Source organism: Physella acuta, unplaced genomic scaffold (assembly GCF_028476545.2).
Source record: "Physella acuta isolate Inbredline_101_S28 unplaced genomic scaffold, ASM2847654v3 ptg000357l, whole genome shotgun sequence".
Classification (NCBI taxonomy): Eukaryota; Metazoa; Mollusca; class Gastropoda; family Physidae; genus Physella; species Physella acuta.
The window spans coordinates 547,948-564,540 of record NW_026731876.1 but is presented as its reverse complement, the minus strand read 5'-3'; the positions used below and the strand labels follow the sequence as shown (position 1 = coordinate 564,540).

General features: G+C 44.4%; 1 protein-coding gene across 6 annotated transcripts in view; it reads right to left on the bottom strand.

The window, feature by feature from the left end:
• The window catches only part of LOC131941316 (prominin-1-A), a 53,729-nt gene that overhangs the window by 2,887 nt on the left and 34,249 nt on the right, over nt 1-16,593 (bottom strand). For 4 of the 6 annotated variants that reach the window (XM_059300517.1, XM_059300514.1, XM_059300515.1 and 1 more), the window contains exons 18-26: nt 7,364-7,444; nt 6,791-6,889; nt 6,191-6,241; nt 5,977-6,057; nt 5,739-5,807; nt 4,628-4,717; nt 4,334-4,455; nt 3,967-4,017; nt 170-453 (exon numbers count right to left, since the gene is read on the bottom strand). In XM_059300517.1, coding sequence (XP_059156500.1) covers nt 210-453; nt 3,967-4,017; nt 4,334-4,455; nt 4,628-4,717; nt 5,739-5,807; nt 5,977-6,057; nt 6,191-6,241; nt 6,791-6,889; nt 7,364-7,444 — 888 coding nt within the window. In that variant the 3' untranslated portion in view covers nt 170-209. Of the gene's footprint in view, nt 1-169; nt 454-2,952; nt 2,994-3,966; nt 4,018-4,333; nt 4,456-4,627; nt 4,718-5,738; nt 5,808-5,976; nt 6,058-6,190; nt 6,242-6,790; nt 6,890-7,363; nt 7,445-16,593 lie in introns of all 6 variants that reach the window. The other 2 variants (XM_059300518.1, XM_059300519.1) reach the window with 2 other exon arrangements.

The following is a 16,593-nucleotide window of genomic DNA, read 5'->3' as shown; positions in this document are numbered from 1 at the left end:
ATTTCTTTACTTTTTTTTTTATTCATCTGAAAAGATTCATGTATTGTTTTTAATCTAAAAATTAAAAAGTGTGCATCCTAAGTCCCAAGAGATAAATGTTATTGCCATACAACAAAAATGCAGCTAGAAAGCACAACTAAACAAATGCAGGGATTAGAAAATTACTTACGAAACAAAGAGAAAAAAAAACAAAGTTGGCATGCTCAGTGTTAGTAAGGGTAAGAATATGAGTTCTTGCCCCTGTGACTGCTGCTAGACCTGCCATCATGCACTGATGGGTAGGCTGAGGCCAGGTCATGGTACTGGTGTCCATTGTACTTGGGCGGGGGCATGCCCTGGTTCTCTACATACGGTGGTGGCAGGTGCTCGGGTTTGGTCTCGTGGTGGTACCCGGCGTTGGACATTCCAGCGGGGTAGTGCTGGTGGGCGGTCCTGCGTGTCTGCTGGTCAACACTGTGAGCAGTCAAGCATGGCAGTCAGTGAGAAGCAGCAGGTGAGAGAAGGTGTTATCAAGACAAACAAATGCAAGCTAGAGATGACTGATGGCCCCTCCCCTAAGTGAAGCCAGTCCAAGCCAGTGACAGATGACCAGCCCCCAGTAATCCAACATGAAGCCAAGGTCAAGCTTTAAACTACTACTGGGACCACAAGGAAGAGCCCATTCAATAACTGGGGGGGGGGGGGGGGGGGGGGTGTTAAAAAATAATTGTGTCTCAAAAATAATTTACATTGAAGGAAGATAAAAAAAATCTAATCAGCAAAATTTTAAAAACAAAAGTGAAGTGGCTATTCAGTAAAATAGATGTTTAAACCACAGGCGAAATAAAATGACACAGGATTTCTGCATGTACCATAATTCTGTGTACCACAACACGACCATTTGTGACAAGGATTTCAACAGCATGTATTGATTATAAGACTGAGTCTGAAAAACAAGTAGCAAGAGGAAAATCCACCACCTAAGAGAGTTGTTTTACATGTTAACTAGCTGCCAGTTGCACACGCTTACTAAAATCAGACCTAAGGCTAATTCAGTCAGTTCTAAAAAAATAAGCAGCGCGTGTAATTGGTTCTTCTGTCAAGTTTAACACTAGGATTCTATATGAGAAGCAACACATATATTTCAGGGATATGTTCAAGGGTAAATCACATCTATTTACACTGACAAAAAATTTGAACATTTTTTTTAAACTTGGGGGAAAAAGTAATTGAAAAAAGTTCACTAAATAAAAGAAAAAAAAAATCTATTTTTTTCTCAAAAGAACCAAGTAGTATTATTGAAAGCCTACGACAAAAGTGTTTAAAAAGAACCAAGTATGTTTTAATAAAAGCAAACTAAAAATATATTTTAAAATGTACATTAGACTCCGCCAGCAAATGTGTCATATATGGGAACTTGATTCTGACCAGAAGTCAGACTGACCAAGGACTTGAATGAAGTAATGATTATCTGAACGGGTTCTGCTGAAATAAGAGACACATCAAAGATGCTGCAATCCTGAGGGTGCGGTCTAAGACAGCTGTTTACCTCAAACTACTAGACATTCAATCTCATCAACGGAATTTTTCAAACAATTGATTCATTTAGATGTTACCTAATGTAGTAGTTTTATACTAAAGATTTTTTAAAGTTAAACAGAGTAAAAAAATGTAATGAAAATTTTCTATCATGCCAATCATGGTGTTGATTATTGGTACATTCCATAACATATAAGGGCATAAATGCCATAGAAAAAGCCCACTCTTGTTTTCAACAAGTCTGAACTTGAGGGGATGAAAGGTTTATTATTGTTACACCACAAAATTTCTGTTTAAAAACATTTGAAAAGTAAGTATAACAGATGTATTTAAGTTAGTAGCTGGGATGATCTTAAAAAAATTAACAGAAAATAGTGACAAAAGAATACCCATTACATAACACCAAACAGCTTTATATTACATAAAATGAGTAGTAAGAAAAATATTTAAAAATTTTATTCTCTGTCCTGCTAAAAATAATTAGCAGCAAAAAAATTCTACAAATAATTTTAATTCATTAAAACTTCCTATAGACTTTGTTAACCCATCTAAATTTTTCAAAACAGGAATATATTCAGTTTTTTTAGTTAGGAAAAGGATTAGTCTAAACCTACCCCCCCCCCCCCCCCCCCCCCCACCCCAATCTAGATCACTGGCTGACACCCTGGCAGTAATCACAGAAATGAATATTTACTTTTCTGCATTTCAGTCTGTTGATTGTAATGTCAGATGATGGAGATGTGATCTTTTAAATAAGGCTAACTAAAGAAACTGTGTTAGATTGTAAAGACAAATCAAAATGCAACAGTATGGTGCACGGCAAAAATTCATTCATTAGTCAATACAGGTAACTTGCACAAAGCCAAAAATACATTTTCTAATATTAGTGGCTAATTTAATCAGAGGCTAATTTAATCAGTGGCTAATTTATTCTGTGGCTAAATTACACAACCAGCAAGGAGAAAAAAAGACTAAGAGAAAATGTGTTAGTAAGAAACAGACTGAGATAAAGAAATCAGATCTTATCGTTGCCAAATTTGATTTGGTAAAAAGACCCATAAAATTCTGTCTGGAAAAATGTTTTGTTATTTGTTTTTTTCCATGAACCAAATTTTAATCACAGAAAAAATATTCAACAAAGGTTAAACATTAAATTATTTTTAAAAATATTACAAATCTTAAAAGTAACAGATTCTTTTTGTTCAATTAGTATAAAAATTCCAAGGAAATGTATATAATTATGATGTTGATATTTTTCGGACTGATTAGTTCAAAATGTAAACAAAAGTATAGCAAAAAGCAATTTTTTCGGGCTGTTTGGTTCAAAGGTAAAAAAAAAAGGGAATATTGAAAAAAGCCAGTTCCAGAATCAACAAAAACGTGTGGTGCCAGGAATGAAAAGGTTTTGGCATGCACCAGACCGTACGCACTCACTTTACAGGGTCTTATGTATAACTTGCGACACGTTTAAATACCTAATAAAAAAATAAGTGGAAGAAACATCAACATCTACTTCTGTGATGCCACTTCAAGAATGTGCTTTTCAATTAGTTAGTCAAAATTTATTTTTGTTACAAAAATGAACAATTTAAAAAAAATGGTTTATAAAATGATTAAATAAAAAAATGTAGTTTTAAAAAAAGCTCTAAAAGCATATTTGGGAGAAGGTTAAAAATAAATGAAACATGTCTGTAGGTAAGACAAACCCAAATATCTTTGGCCACATGCCTTTAGCCAGATATCTTTGCCCTGATATCTTTAATGTTTAGCCAGATATCTTTGCCCTGATATCTTTAATATTTAGCCAGATCGGTAATCTATCGTTTTGGGTACGTAAAATCGCCCGCGGCTAGAAATGCGCGAAAAAGTTGCCTCACTGTCAAGGCTTTAATAGAAGTATATTGTGATATATTTTTGTCAAATATTATAGATAAATGAATAATAAACCTAAATCAATGGCTAAATATATCAATATAGACCAGAAATTAACTTTAAATAGCAGTGTTTGCGAGCAAGATTTCCTATATAAACAGCAGCCATTTGTAAAATAGAGTTGCCTTCCCCTGAATCTGGCGCTTTAAGTTTGCAAAAAAAGAACTTAGACAAGATGGCTGCTAGAGTAAATGAGCATGGTTGCATCTGTTGGAAACATCGCTAGTCTTCATTTATTACTGAAAAGTTTCAATTCAGTTGTTTAAAAACAGGTACATAAATGAAACAAGGAATCATTTTTGTATTTTTCAAAACATATATCCTCCTCAAAATGTGAAATAATTATTAAAATTCAAGGAGTCACCTGTCTTTCACATTACTAGTCGCGGGCGATTTTACGTACCTAAAACGATAGATTACCGCCAGATCTATCTTTGCCCCATATCTTTGGCCAGACATTTGGTCAGATGTAGTTGTCTTAGCTTGGTCTAACTAAAGCAACATGTGTGGACATACCTGGTTAGGGGAATGGTGTCTTGGTTGGAGCCTCCATACATTGGGTAGTGGCTGGGTTGGAGAGAGAAACAAAGTCGTTAAGGTGTGGGCAGGGTGGAATAATATGGAGTAAAGTTCTAGTTGCTGATGACAACATGGGCTAATACAAACAAGTACATGGTGATGAGAACATGGCCTAATACAAACAAGTACATGGTGATGATAACATGGTCTAATACAAACAAGTACATGGTGATGATAACATGGCCTAATACAAACAAGTACATGGTGATGATAACATGGTCTAATACAAACAAGTACATGGTGATGATAACATGGTTTTTGTACAAGTACATGGTAATGATAATGTTGTCTACAGAATACCCACGGGTCATCAAAGTCTTTCTCATATTTCATCTCTCTGCGGTACTGGCTGGTGAGGAGGATGGCAAAGATGAGGCAGATGACAAAGAAGAAGAGACACCAGCCAAAGCTAAACCAGAGGCCATTCTGTGGGTAAAACATTAGGGTCATCAGTCCTTGAGACATCAATTATTGGACAACCAATGTTAAACAGCTGCAGCTAATGACTAAATAATTAAAAAATTTCTACAGCTAAAAATGTGTGTATGTTAGGCTAGAGCCCAAATACACTAAAATTGCAATATCTGCCAATACTTACAAGTGGATTTATCAACAAAACACAAACAGCATCACTCATGGTAAACACTGCGTTAGATAATGGTGCACAGGGGGCCATGTTCGTTCGAATCTAAGCATAAAAGTCACATCTTAAATCAACATCTTTGTAGATAAAGTTCACATTTTTAACATCTCACTAGGTTAAGCTGACATCTTTTACCATACACCTGATTACTGAGATCTCTCTATGTTTCAACAGAACCCCCCATTAAAGTTGACACGAGAAACCCCTATTAAATTTGACACAGAACCCCCCCCCCCCATTAAAGTTGACACAGAACCCCCTATTAAAGTTGACACAGAAACCCCCATAAAAGTTGACACAGAAACCCCCCATTAAAGTTTACACAGAAACCCCCCATTAAAGTTGACATGAGAAACCCCTATTAAAGTTGACACAGAAACCCCCCATAAAAGTTGACACAGAAACCCCCTATTAAAGTTGACACAGAACCCCCCATTGAAGTTGACACAGAAACCCCCATTAAAGTTGACACAGAAACCCCCCATTAAAGTTGACAACACTCTTCAAGAAATAGACTGACTTGTTGCTTAAATTTTCAAGTTTAGATGCTAACAAAGTCATGCTTAACAAGCAGAGCACAAACCCTATCAATACTATCACACAACACTACCACCCAACCTGCCACACTACCACCCAACCTGCCACACTACCACACAACCTGCCACACTACCAGACAACACTACCACCCAACCTGCCACACTACCACCCAACCTGCCACACTACCACACAACCTGCCACACTACCAGACAACACTACCACCCAACCTGCCACACTACCACCCAACCTGCCACACTACCACCCAACCTGTAACACTACCCCCAACCTGCCACACGACCACCCAACCTGCAACACTACCCCCAACCTGCCACACTACCACACAACCTGCCACACGACCACCCAACCTGCTACACGACCACCCAACCTGCAACACTACCACCCAACCTACCACACTACCACCCAACCTGCCACACAACCACCTAACCTGCCACACTACCACCCAACCTGCCACACTACCACACAACACTACCATGGACATGAGCCCCCACACAACAGCAACCAAGTTTACCTCATGCTTGACATCTGAAAGTTTCTGTTTTGTAGAGTTTATAATATTGTCAGCCAGCACTGAGATTTTCTAAGGTCAATAGAAAAGTTCAGCATGAGAACAAAAATAGAACAACAACAGCTTCATTAATGTTTACTAATTGATGGCTAATCTAGTTCAAAGTAGATCTACGTTTTATACAGTCCTAGGTACATCATTAAAAGAATAGTTATAGTTGAGAGTGCTGCGTCTAACTTACCTGCTGAATAAGAGAGTTCTTGTTGGAGTTGAATCTATTTTGGGCTTCTGTCAAATTTTTTATCAGATCTAATACTTGACTCTGTAACACAAAATCTCAGGAATAATTTTTTTTTAATTTACATTTTCAGGCAATATTGCTTCATCACTGACTAAATATCTGAGAAACAGTGGTTTTTTTTTTAATTAAAATTTTTTTTGGAAAATAAAGTTACCTTTAGAGTGCTTTTTTGTTGCAAGTTGGACAAAGTAACATTAAGTTCGTTCTGAAAGACATACAGAAAACACATTGAGCAGAATACCTAGCACACTCTTCATTGAGCAGAATACCTAGCACACTCTTCATTGAGCAGAATACCTAGCACACTCTTCATTGAGCAGAATACCTAGCACACTCTTCATTGAGCAGAATACCTAGCACACTCTTCATTGAGCAGAATACCTAGCACACTCTTCATTGAGCAGAATACCTAGCACACTCTTCATTGAGCAGAATACCTAGCACACTCTTCATTGAGCAGAATACCTAGCACACTCTTCATTGAGCAGAATACCTAGCACACTCATCATTGAGCAGAATACCTAGCACACTCATCATTGAGCAGAATACCTAGCACACTCATCATTGAGTGGAATACCTAGCACACTCATCATTGAGTGGAATACCTAGCACACTCATCATTGAGTGGAATACCTAGCACACTCTTCGTTGAGCAGCGTACATAGCATGGAGCCTAAGGTGGTGGATGTTCACATTCTACAGTCAAACCAAAACTGACAGAATGATTCCTCTACAGTCAAACACCAAAACTTACAGAATGATTCCTCATCCTGGGCAGGGTCTCATTGTTCAGCTTACTCAGTCTGTCTGCAGAACTCCTGAGCAGATCTATCTTGGTTTGGTTTTTGGTGCTCTGGAGATTTATGGACAAAATTAGTTCATTCCATTGTCAAGCTGGCTTGGTCAGTACAGAGACAACTAGAACCCCCCCCCCCTCAACCCACCAGTCAAGTAGACCCCATCAGTCAAGTAGACCCCACCAGTCAAGTAGACCCCATCAGTCAAGTAGACCTCACCAGTCAAGTAGACCCCATCAGTCAAGTAGACCTCACCAGTCAAGTAGACCCCATCAGTCAAGTAGACCTCACCAGTCAAGTAGACCCCATCAGTCAAGTAGACCTCACCAGTCAAGTAGACCCCATCAGTCAAGTAGACCTCACCAGTCAAGTAGACCCCATCAGTCAAGTAGACCTCACCAGTCAAATAGACCCAAGTAGAAAAAAAAACTAGAACCCCCCCAACCCCATTCCCCAACCCACCAGTCAAGTAGACCCAGACCCCATCAGTCAAGTAGACCCCATCAGAAAAAAAACAACTAGAAACCAACCGAGCTGCTCTCCTTTTCAGCAAATCCATTGACCATCATCACCAAAACTGGAATCTCAGCTATTGTCATATTTTTTTCTAGCTGTGAAATAAATTTAAAATTTATTATGGCAGAAAGTTAGTTGTCGTCTAATATTATGAACAATAATGTTTAGGATAGCGCACACTCAAAAAATCAATGTATTTAGTTTGTTTACTGCCATAAATATTGCATCAATGTATTTAGTTTGTTTAATGCCATAAATATTGCATCAATGTATTTAGTTTGTTTACTTACTGCCACAAATACTGATTGCAAAACAGAAGTCTAAGATTGAACAGTTTATGATTAAAACATTTGTTTGCAATAAAGGAGTGAATGTGGGCAGATGAAGAGATTGCCTTAGAACATGTTTTAGTTCGTCCTTGCTAGAAGTATAGCTGCTTACATCAGACACAGAGACATGTAGGAAGCTCAAACCATTCAGATCACCACAGACACCATACATGCACTAGCTAGCTTTATTGGAACTTGCTTACTGAAGTGGTGATTATTCAGTCAACAAGTTAATTACAGACTCTAGTTAATTAGTGACACTAGTTTCTTTTTTTAATTAGTGACAGCAGAAAACAAAATGTTTAAATGGAACATGGCAACTAGGCCATGACATTAATGCATTATAAACACTACTACATTTCATGACCACAACAGTCATGCATGAAATACAACTCATAAAGCACTACTGCATTAACTCATGACAACAGAAAAACAGGTTAAAGCAGGGCATCAAAGTAAAACTAAAACTACCACAAAAACACAGGGAAATTTAGACACCAAAGAAGAAACAGTAATTGCAAATTTTTAAAAATCAATTTTTTTTAAAATCAAGCTGAAACAATCTAGCTCAGCTCTAAGATCAGCACCCACCTACCACTGTACCCAGCACCCACCTACCACTGTACCCAGCACCATCTACCACTGTACCCAGCACCCATCTACGACTGTACCAAGATTATACCTACCACTACCACTGTACCCAGCACCATCTACCACTGTACCCAGCACCATCTACCACTGTACCCAGCACCCATCTACGACTGTACCAAGATTATACCTACCACTACCACTGCACCCATCTACCAATGTACCCAGCACCCATCTACCACTGTATCAGCCTTCACCTACGACTGTAACTTAACACAGAAACACCAGCTAATATTCCAGTGCATTAAACTTAAAGACACAAAAAGCAGAACTGATCAATTCCTGCCACTCATTTCTGAGGTTAAATGGATGACCATCCCTGTCCACTTACAGTAATGGCCACCCTGTCCACTTACAGTAATGACCACAGTCCATGGATGGCCATCCCTGTCCACTTACAGTAATGTCCACCCCTGTCCACTTACAGTTATGACCATCCCTGTCCACTTACAGTTATGACCATCCCTGTCCACTTACAGTAATGCCCATCCCTGTCCACTTACAGTAATGACCATCCCTGTCCACTTACAGTAATGACCATCCCTGTCCACTTACAGTAATGACCATCCCTGTCCACTTACAGTTATGACCATCCCTGTCCACTTACAGTAATGACCATCCCTGTCCACTTACAGAAAACACCACAGTCCATGGAAGGCCATCCCTGTCCACTTACAGTAATGTCCACCCCTGTCCACTTACAGTTATGACCATCCCTGTCCACTTACAGTTATGACCATCCCTGTCCACTTACAGTTATGACCATCCCTGTCCACTTACAGTTATGACCATCCCTGTCCACTTACAGTTATGACCATCCCTGTCCACTTACAGTTATGACCATCCCTGTCCACTTACAGTTATGACCATCCCTGTCCACTTACAGTTATGACCATCCCTGTCCACTTACAGTTATGACCATCCCTGTCCACTTACAGTTATGACCATCCCTGTCCACTTACAGTTATGACCATCCCTGTCCACTTACAGTTATGACCATCCCTGTCCACTTACAGTTATGACCATCCCTGTCCACTTACAGTTATGACCATCCCTGTCCACTTACAGTTATGACCATCCCTGTCCACTTACAGTTATGACCATCCCTGTCCACTTACAGTTATGACCATCCCTGTCCACTTACAGTTATGACCACAGCCCAATCACCCAAATCTAACATGCAAAAAGAAGACATTAGCCAAGGAATAAGACACTAATGTGAGCAAGCCAAATCATGCAACCCACCTTTAGCAACTGAAAAATAAAATTTGGTATTTTAAAGTGGCTGCTAAACCTGGGTCAAAAAATTGAAAGAATTGTCTATTTGTGTACACAGTAACAAGAACAACACAATGTCTGAGCACCCTAAGTTTGGCTGGCTCTTAACAGTTGGTCCTTCATTAAAATCTTGAAACTAGTTTACATCTTATTAAACTTAAGCATGCAAAATGTAACAGTTGCTTATTAAAATGAGTAGGTTTTGTAGCTGTGAACTTAGTTCTCCAACAAATATGTAGATATTAATATAATTTAAAAAAAAAAGTTTTCCCTAAAGTAAAAAGTTATATTTAATCAGTGACTGAATTCAAGATTAAAATATTTTAAGGAATAAATTTGTTCTCTCAATAATAATGAAACTCAGCACAAACTTGTACCCAGCAACAACACAGTTCTAGGATCCAATGGACCAACTCAACAGCTGAGTGGTGTGACCCTCAATGGACCAACAGCTGAGTGGTGTGACCCTCAATGGACCAACAGCTGAGTGGTGTGACCCTCAATGGACCAACTCAACAGCTGTGTGGTGTGACCCTCAATGGACCAACTCAACAGCTGAGTGGTGTGACCCTCAATGGACCAACAGTTGAGTGGTGTGACCCTCAATGGACCAACTCAACAGCTGAGTGGTGTGACCCTCAATGGACCAACAGCTGAGTGGTGTGACCCTCAATGGACCAACAGTTGAGTGGTGTGACCCTCAATGGACCAACTCAACAGCTGAGTGGTGTGACCCTCAATGGACCAACAGCTGAGTGGTGTGACCCTCAATGGACCAACTCAACAGCTGAGTGGTGTGACCCTCAATGGACCAACTCAACAGCTGAGTGGTGTGACCCTCAATGGACCAACTCAACAGCTGAGTGGTGTGACCCTCAATGGACCAACTCAACAGCTGAGTGGTGTGACCCTCAATGGACCAACTCAACAGTTGAGTGGTGTGACCCTCAATGGACCAACAGCTGAGTGGTGTGACCCTCAATGGACCAACAGCTGAGTGGTGTGACCCTCAATGGACCAACTCAACAGCTGAGTGGTGTGACCCTCAATGGACCAACAGCTGAGTGGTGTGACCCTCAATGGACCAACTCAACAGCTGAGTGGTGTGACCCTCAATGGACCAACTCAACAGCTGAGTGGTGTGACCCTCAATGGACCAACAGCTGAGTGGTGTGACCCTCAATGGACCAACAGTTGAGTGGTGTGACCCTCAATGGACCAACAGCTGAGTGGTGTGACCCTCAATGGACCAACTCAACAGTTGAGTGGTGTGACCCTCAATGGACCAACAGCTGAGTGGTGTGACCCTCAATGGACCAACTCAACAGCTGAGTGGTGTGACCCTCAATGGACCAACTCAACAGCTGAGTGGTGTGACCCTCAATGGACCAACTCAACAGCTGAGTGGTGTGACCCTCAATGGACCAACAGCTGAGTGGTGTGACCCTCAATGGACCAACAGCTGAGTGGTGTGACCCTCAATGGACCAACAGCTGAGTGGTGTGACCCTCAATGGACCAACAGCTGAGTGGTGTGACCCTCAATGGACCAACTCAACAGCTGAGTGGTGTGACCCTCAATGGACCAACTCAACAGCTGAGTGGTGTGACCCTCAATGGACCAACTCAACAGTTGAGTGGTGTGACCCTCAATGGACCAACAGTTGAGTGGTGTGACCCTCAATGGACCAACAGCTGAGTGGTGTGACCCTCAATGGACCAACTCAACAGCTGAGTGGTGTGACCCTCAATGGACCAACTCAACAGTTGAGTGGTGTGACCCTCAATGGACCAACAGCTGAGTGGTGTGACCCTCAATGGACCAACTCAACAGCTGAGTGGTGTGACCCTCAATGGACCAACAGCTGAGTGGTGTGACCCTCAATGGACCAACAGCTGAGTGGTGTGACCCTCAATGGACCAACAGCTGAGTGGTGTGACCCTCAATGGACCAACAGTTGAGTGGTGTGACCCTCAATGGACCAACTCAACAGCTGAGTGGTGTGACCCTCAATGGCCCAACTCAACAGCTGAGTGGTGTGACCCTCAATGGACCAACAGCTGAGTGGTGTGACCCTCAATGGACCAACTCAACAGCTGTGTGGTGTGACCCTCAATGGACCAACTCAACAGCTGTGTGGTGTGACCCTCAATGGACCAACTCAACAGCTGAGTGGTGTGACCCTCAATGGACCAACTCAACAGCTGAGTGGTGTGACCCTCAATGGACCAACTCAACAGCTGAGTGGTGTGACCCTCAATGGACCAACAGCTGAGTGGTGTGACCCTCAATGGACCAACTCAACAGCTGAGTGGTGTGACCCTCAATGGACCAACAGCTGAGTGGTGTGACCCTCAATGGACCAACTCAACAGCTGAGTGGTGTGACCCTCAATGGACCAACAGCTGAGTGGTGTGACCCTCAATGGACCAACAGCTGAGTGGTGTGACCCTCAATGGACCAACTCAACAGCTGAGTGGTGTGACCCTCAATGGACCAACTCAACAGTTGAGTGGTGTGACCCTCAATGGACCAACAGCTGAGTGGTGTGACCCTCAATGGACCAACTCAACAGCTGAGTGGTGTGACCCTCAATGGACCAACAGCTGAGTGGTGTGACCCTCAATGGACCAACAGCTGAGTGGTGTGACCCTCAATGGACCAACAGTTGAGTGGTGTGACCCTCAATGGACCAACTCAACAGCTGAGTGGTGTGACCCTCAATGGCCCAACTCAACAGCTGAGTGGTGTGACCCTCAATGGACCAACAGCTGAGTGGTGTGACCCTCAATGGACCAACTCAACAGCTGTGTGGTGTGACCCTCAATGGACCAACTCAACAGCTGTGTGGTGTGACCCTCAATGGACCAACTCAACAGCTGAGTGGTGTGACCCTCAATGGACCAACTCAACAGCTGAGTGGTGTGACCCTCAATGGACCAACTCAACAGCTGAGTGGTGTGACCCTCAATGGACCAACAGCTGAGTGGTGTGACCCTCAATGGACCAACTCAACAGCTGAGTGGTGTGACCCTCAATGGACCAACAGCTGAGTGGTGTGACCCTCAATGGACCAACTCAACAGCTGAGTGGTGTGACCCTCAATGGACCAACAGCTGAGTGGTGTGACCCTCAATGGACCAACTCAACAGTTGAGTGGTGTGACCCTCAATGGACCAACTCAACAGCTGAGTGGTGTGACCCTCAATGGACCAACAGCTGAGTGGTGTGACCCTCAATGGACCAACTCAACAGCTGAGTGGTGTGACCCTCAATGGACCAACAGCTGAGTGGTGTGACCCTCAATGGACCAACTCAACAGTTGAGTGGTGTGACCCTCAATGGACCAACTCAACAGCTGAGTGGTGTGACCCTCAATGGACCAACAGCTGAGTGGTGTGACCCTCAATGGACCAACTCAACAGCTGAGTGGTGTGACCCTCAATGGACCAACAGCTGAGTGGTGTGACCCTCAATGGACCAACTCAACAGTTGAGTGGTGTGACCCTCAATGGACCAACAGCTGAGTGGTGTGACCCTCAATGGACCAACTCAACAGCTGAGTGGTGTGACCCTCAATGGACCAACAGCTGAGTGGTGTGACCCTCAATGGACCAACAGCTGAGTGGTGTGACCCTCAATGGACCAACAGTTGAGTGGTGTGACCCTCAATGGACCAACTCAACAGCTGAGTGGTGTGACCCTCAATGGCCCAACTCAACAGCTGAGTGGTGTGACCCTCAATGGACCAACAGCTGAGTGGTGTGACCCTCAATGGACCAACTCAACAGCTGTGTGGTGTGACCCTCAATGGACCAACTCAACAGCTGTGTGGTGTGACCCTCAATGGACCAACTCAACAGCTGAGTGGTGTGACCCTCAATGGACCAACTCAACAGCTGAGTGGTGTGACCCTCAATGGACCAACTCAACAGCTGAGTGGTGTGACCCTCAATGGACCAACAGCTGAGTGGTGTGACCCTCAATGGACCAACTCAACAGCTGAGTGGTGTGACCCTCAATGGACCAACAGCTGAGTGGTGTGACCCTCAATGGACCAACTCAACAGCTGAGTGGTGTGACCCTCAATGGACCAACAGCTGAGTGGTGTGACCCTCAATGGACCAACTCAACAGTTGAGTGGTGTGACCCTCAATGGACCAACTCAACAGCTGAGTGGTGTGACCCTCAATGGACCAACAGCTGAGTGGTGTGACCCTCAATGGACCAACTCAACAGCTGAGTGGTGTGACCCTCAATGGACCAACAGCTGAGTGGTGTGACCCTCAATGGACCAACTCAACAGTTGAGTGGTGTGACCCTCAATGGACCAACTCAACAGCTGAGTGGTGTGACCCTCAATGGACCAACAGCTGAGTGGTGTGACCCTCAATGGACCAACTCAACAGCTGAGTGGTGTGACCCTCAATGGACCAACAGCTGAGTGGTGTGACCCTCAATGGACCAACTCAACAGCTGAGTGGTGTGACCCTCAATGGACCAACAGCTGAGTGGTGTGACCCTCAATGGACCAACTCAACAGTTGAGTGGTGTGACCCTCAATGGACCAACTCAACAGCTGAGTGGTGTGACCCTCAATGGACCAACAGCTGAGTGGTGTGACCCTCAATGGACCAACAGCTGAGTGGTGTGACCCTCAATGGACCAAATGCTGAGTGGTGTGACCCTCAATGGACCAACAGCTGTGTGGTGTGACCCTCAATGGACCAACAGCTGTGTGGTGTGACCCTCAATGGACCAACAGCTGAGTGGTGTGACCCTCAATGGACCAACAGCTGAGTGGTGTGACCCTCAATGGACCAACTCAACAGCTGAGTGGTGTGACCCTCAATGGACCAACTCAACAGCTGAGTGGTGTGACCCTCAATGGACCAACTCAACAGCTGAGTGGTGTGACCCTCAATGGACCAACAGCTGAGTGGTGTGACCCTCAATGGACCAACTCAACAGCTGAGTGGTGTGACCCTCAATGGACCAACAGCTGAGTGGTGTGACCCTCAATGGACCAACTCAACAGCTGAGTGGTGTGACCCTCAATGGACCAACAGCTGAGTGGTGTGACCCTCAATGGACCAACTCAACAGCTGAGTGGTGTGACCCTCAATGGACCAACTCAACAGTTGAGTGGTGTGACCCTCAATGGACCAACAGCTGAGTGGTGTGACCCTCAATGGACCAACTCAACAGCTGAGTGGTGTGACCCTCAATGGACCAACAGCTGAGTGGTGTGACCCTCAATGGACCAACAGCTGAGTGGTGTGACCCTCAATGGACCAACAGTTGAGTGGTGTGACCCTCAATGGACCAACTCAACAGCTGAGTGGTGTGACCCTCAATGGCCCAACTCAACAGCTGAGTGGTGTGACCCTCAATGGACCAACAGCTGAGTGGTGTGACCCTCAATGGACCAACTCAACAGCTGTGTGGTGTGACCCTCAATGGACCAACTCAACAGCTGTGTGGTGTGACCCTCAATGGACCAACTCAACAGCTGAGTGGTGTGACCCTCAATGGACCAACTCAACAGCTGAGTGGTGTGACCCTCAATGGACCAACTCAACAGCTGAGTGGTGTGACCCTCAATGGACCAACAGCTGAGTGGTGTGACCCTCAATGGACCAACTCAACAGCTGAGTGGTGTGACCCTCAATGGACCAACAGCTGAGTGGTGTGACCCTCAATGGACCAACTCAACAGCTGAGTGGTGTGACCCTCAATGGACCAACAGCTGAGTGGTGTGACCCTCAATGGACCAACTCAACAGTTGAGTGGTGTGACCCTCAATGGACCAACTCAACAGCTGAGTGGTGTGACCCTCAATGGACCAACAGCTGAGTGGTGTGACCCTCAATGGACCAACTCAACAGCTGAGTGGTGTGACCCTCAATGGACCAACAGCTGAGTGGTGTGACCCTCAATGGACCAACTCAACAGTTGAGTGGTGTGACCCTCAATGGACCAACTCAACAGCTGAGTGGTGTGACCCTCAATGGACCAACAGCTGAGTGGTGTGACCCTCAATGGACCAACTCAACAGCTGAGTGGTGTGACCCTCAATGGACCAACAGCTGAGTGGTGTGACCCTCAATGGACCAACTCAACAGCTGAGTGGTGTGACCCTCAATGGACCAACAGCTGAGTGGTGTGACCCTCAATGGACCAACTCAACAGTTGAGTGGTGTGACCCTCAATGGACCAACTCAACAGCTGAGTGGTGTGACCCTCAATGGACCAACAGCTGAGTGGTGTGACCCTCAATGGACCAACAGCTGAGTGGTGTGACCCTCAATGGACCAACAGCTGAGTGGTGTGACCCTCAATGGACCAACAGCTGTGTGGTGTGACCCTCAATGGACCAACAGCTGTGTGGTGTGACCCTCAATGGACCAACAGCTGAGTGGTGTGACCCTCAATGGACCAACAGCTGAGTGGTGTGACCCTCAATGGACCAACTCAACAGCTGAGTGGTGTGACCCTCAATGGACCAACTCAACAGCTGAGTGGTGTGACCCTCAATGGACCAACTCAACAGCTGAGTGGTGTGACCCTCAATGGACCAACAGCTGAGTGGTGTGACCCTCAATGGACCAACTCAACAGCTGAGTGGCGTGACCCTCAATGGACCAACAGCTGAGTGGTGTGACCCTCAATGGACCAACTCAACAGCTGAGTGGTGTGACCCTCAATGGACCAACAGCTGAGTGGTGTGACCCTCAATGGACCAACTCAACAGTTGAGTGGTGTGACCCTCAATGGACCAACTCAACAGCTGAGTGGTGTGACCCTCAATGGACCAACAGCTGAGTGGTGTGACCCTCAATGGACCAACTCAACAGCTGAGTGGTGTGACCCTCAATGGACCAACAGCTGAGTGGTGTGACCCTCAATGGACCAACTCAACAGCTGAGTGGTGTGACCCTCAATGGACCAACAGCTGAGTGGTGTGACCCTCAATGGACCAACTCAAC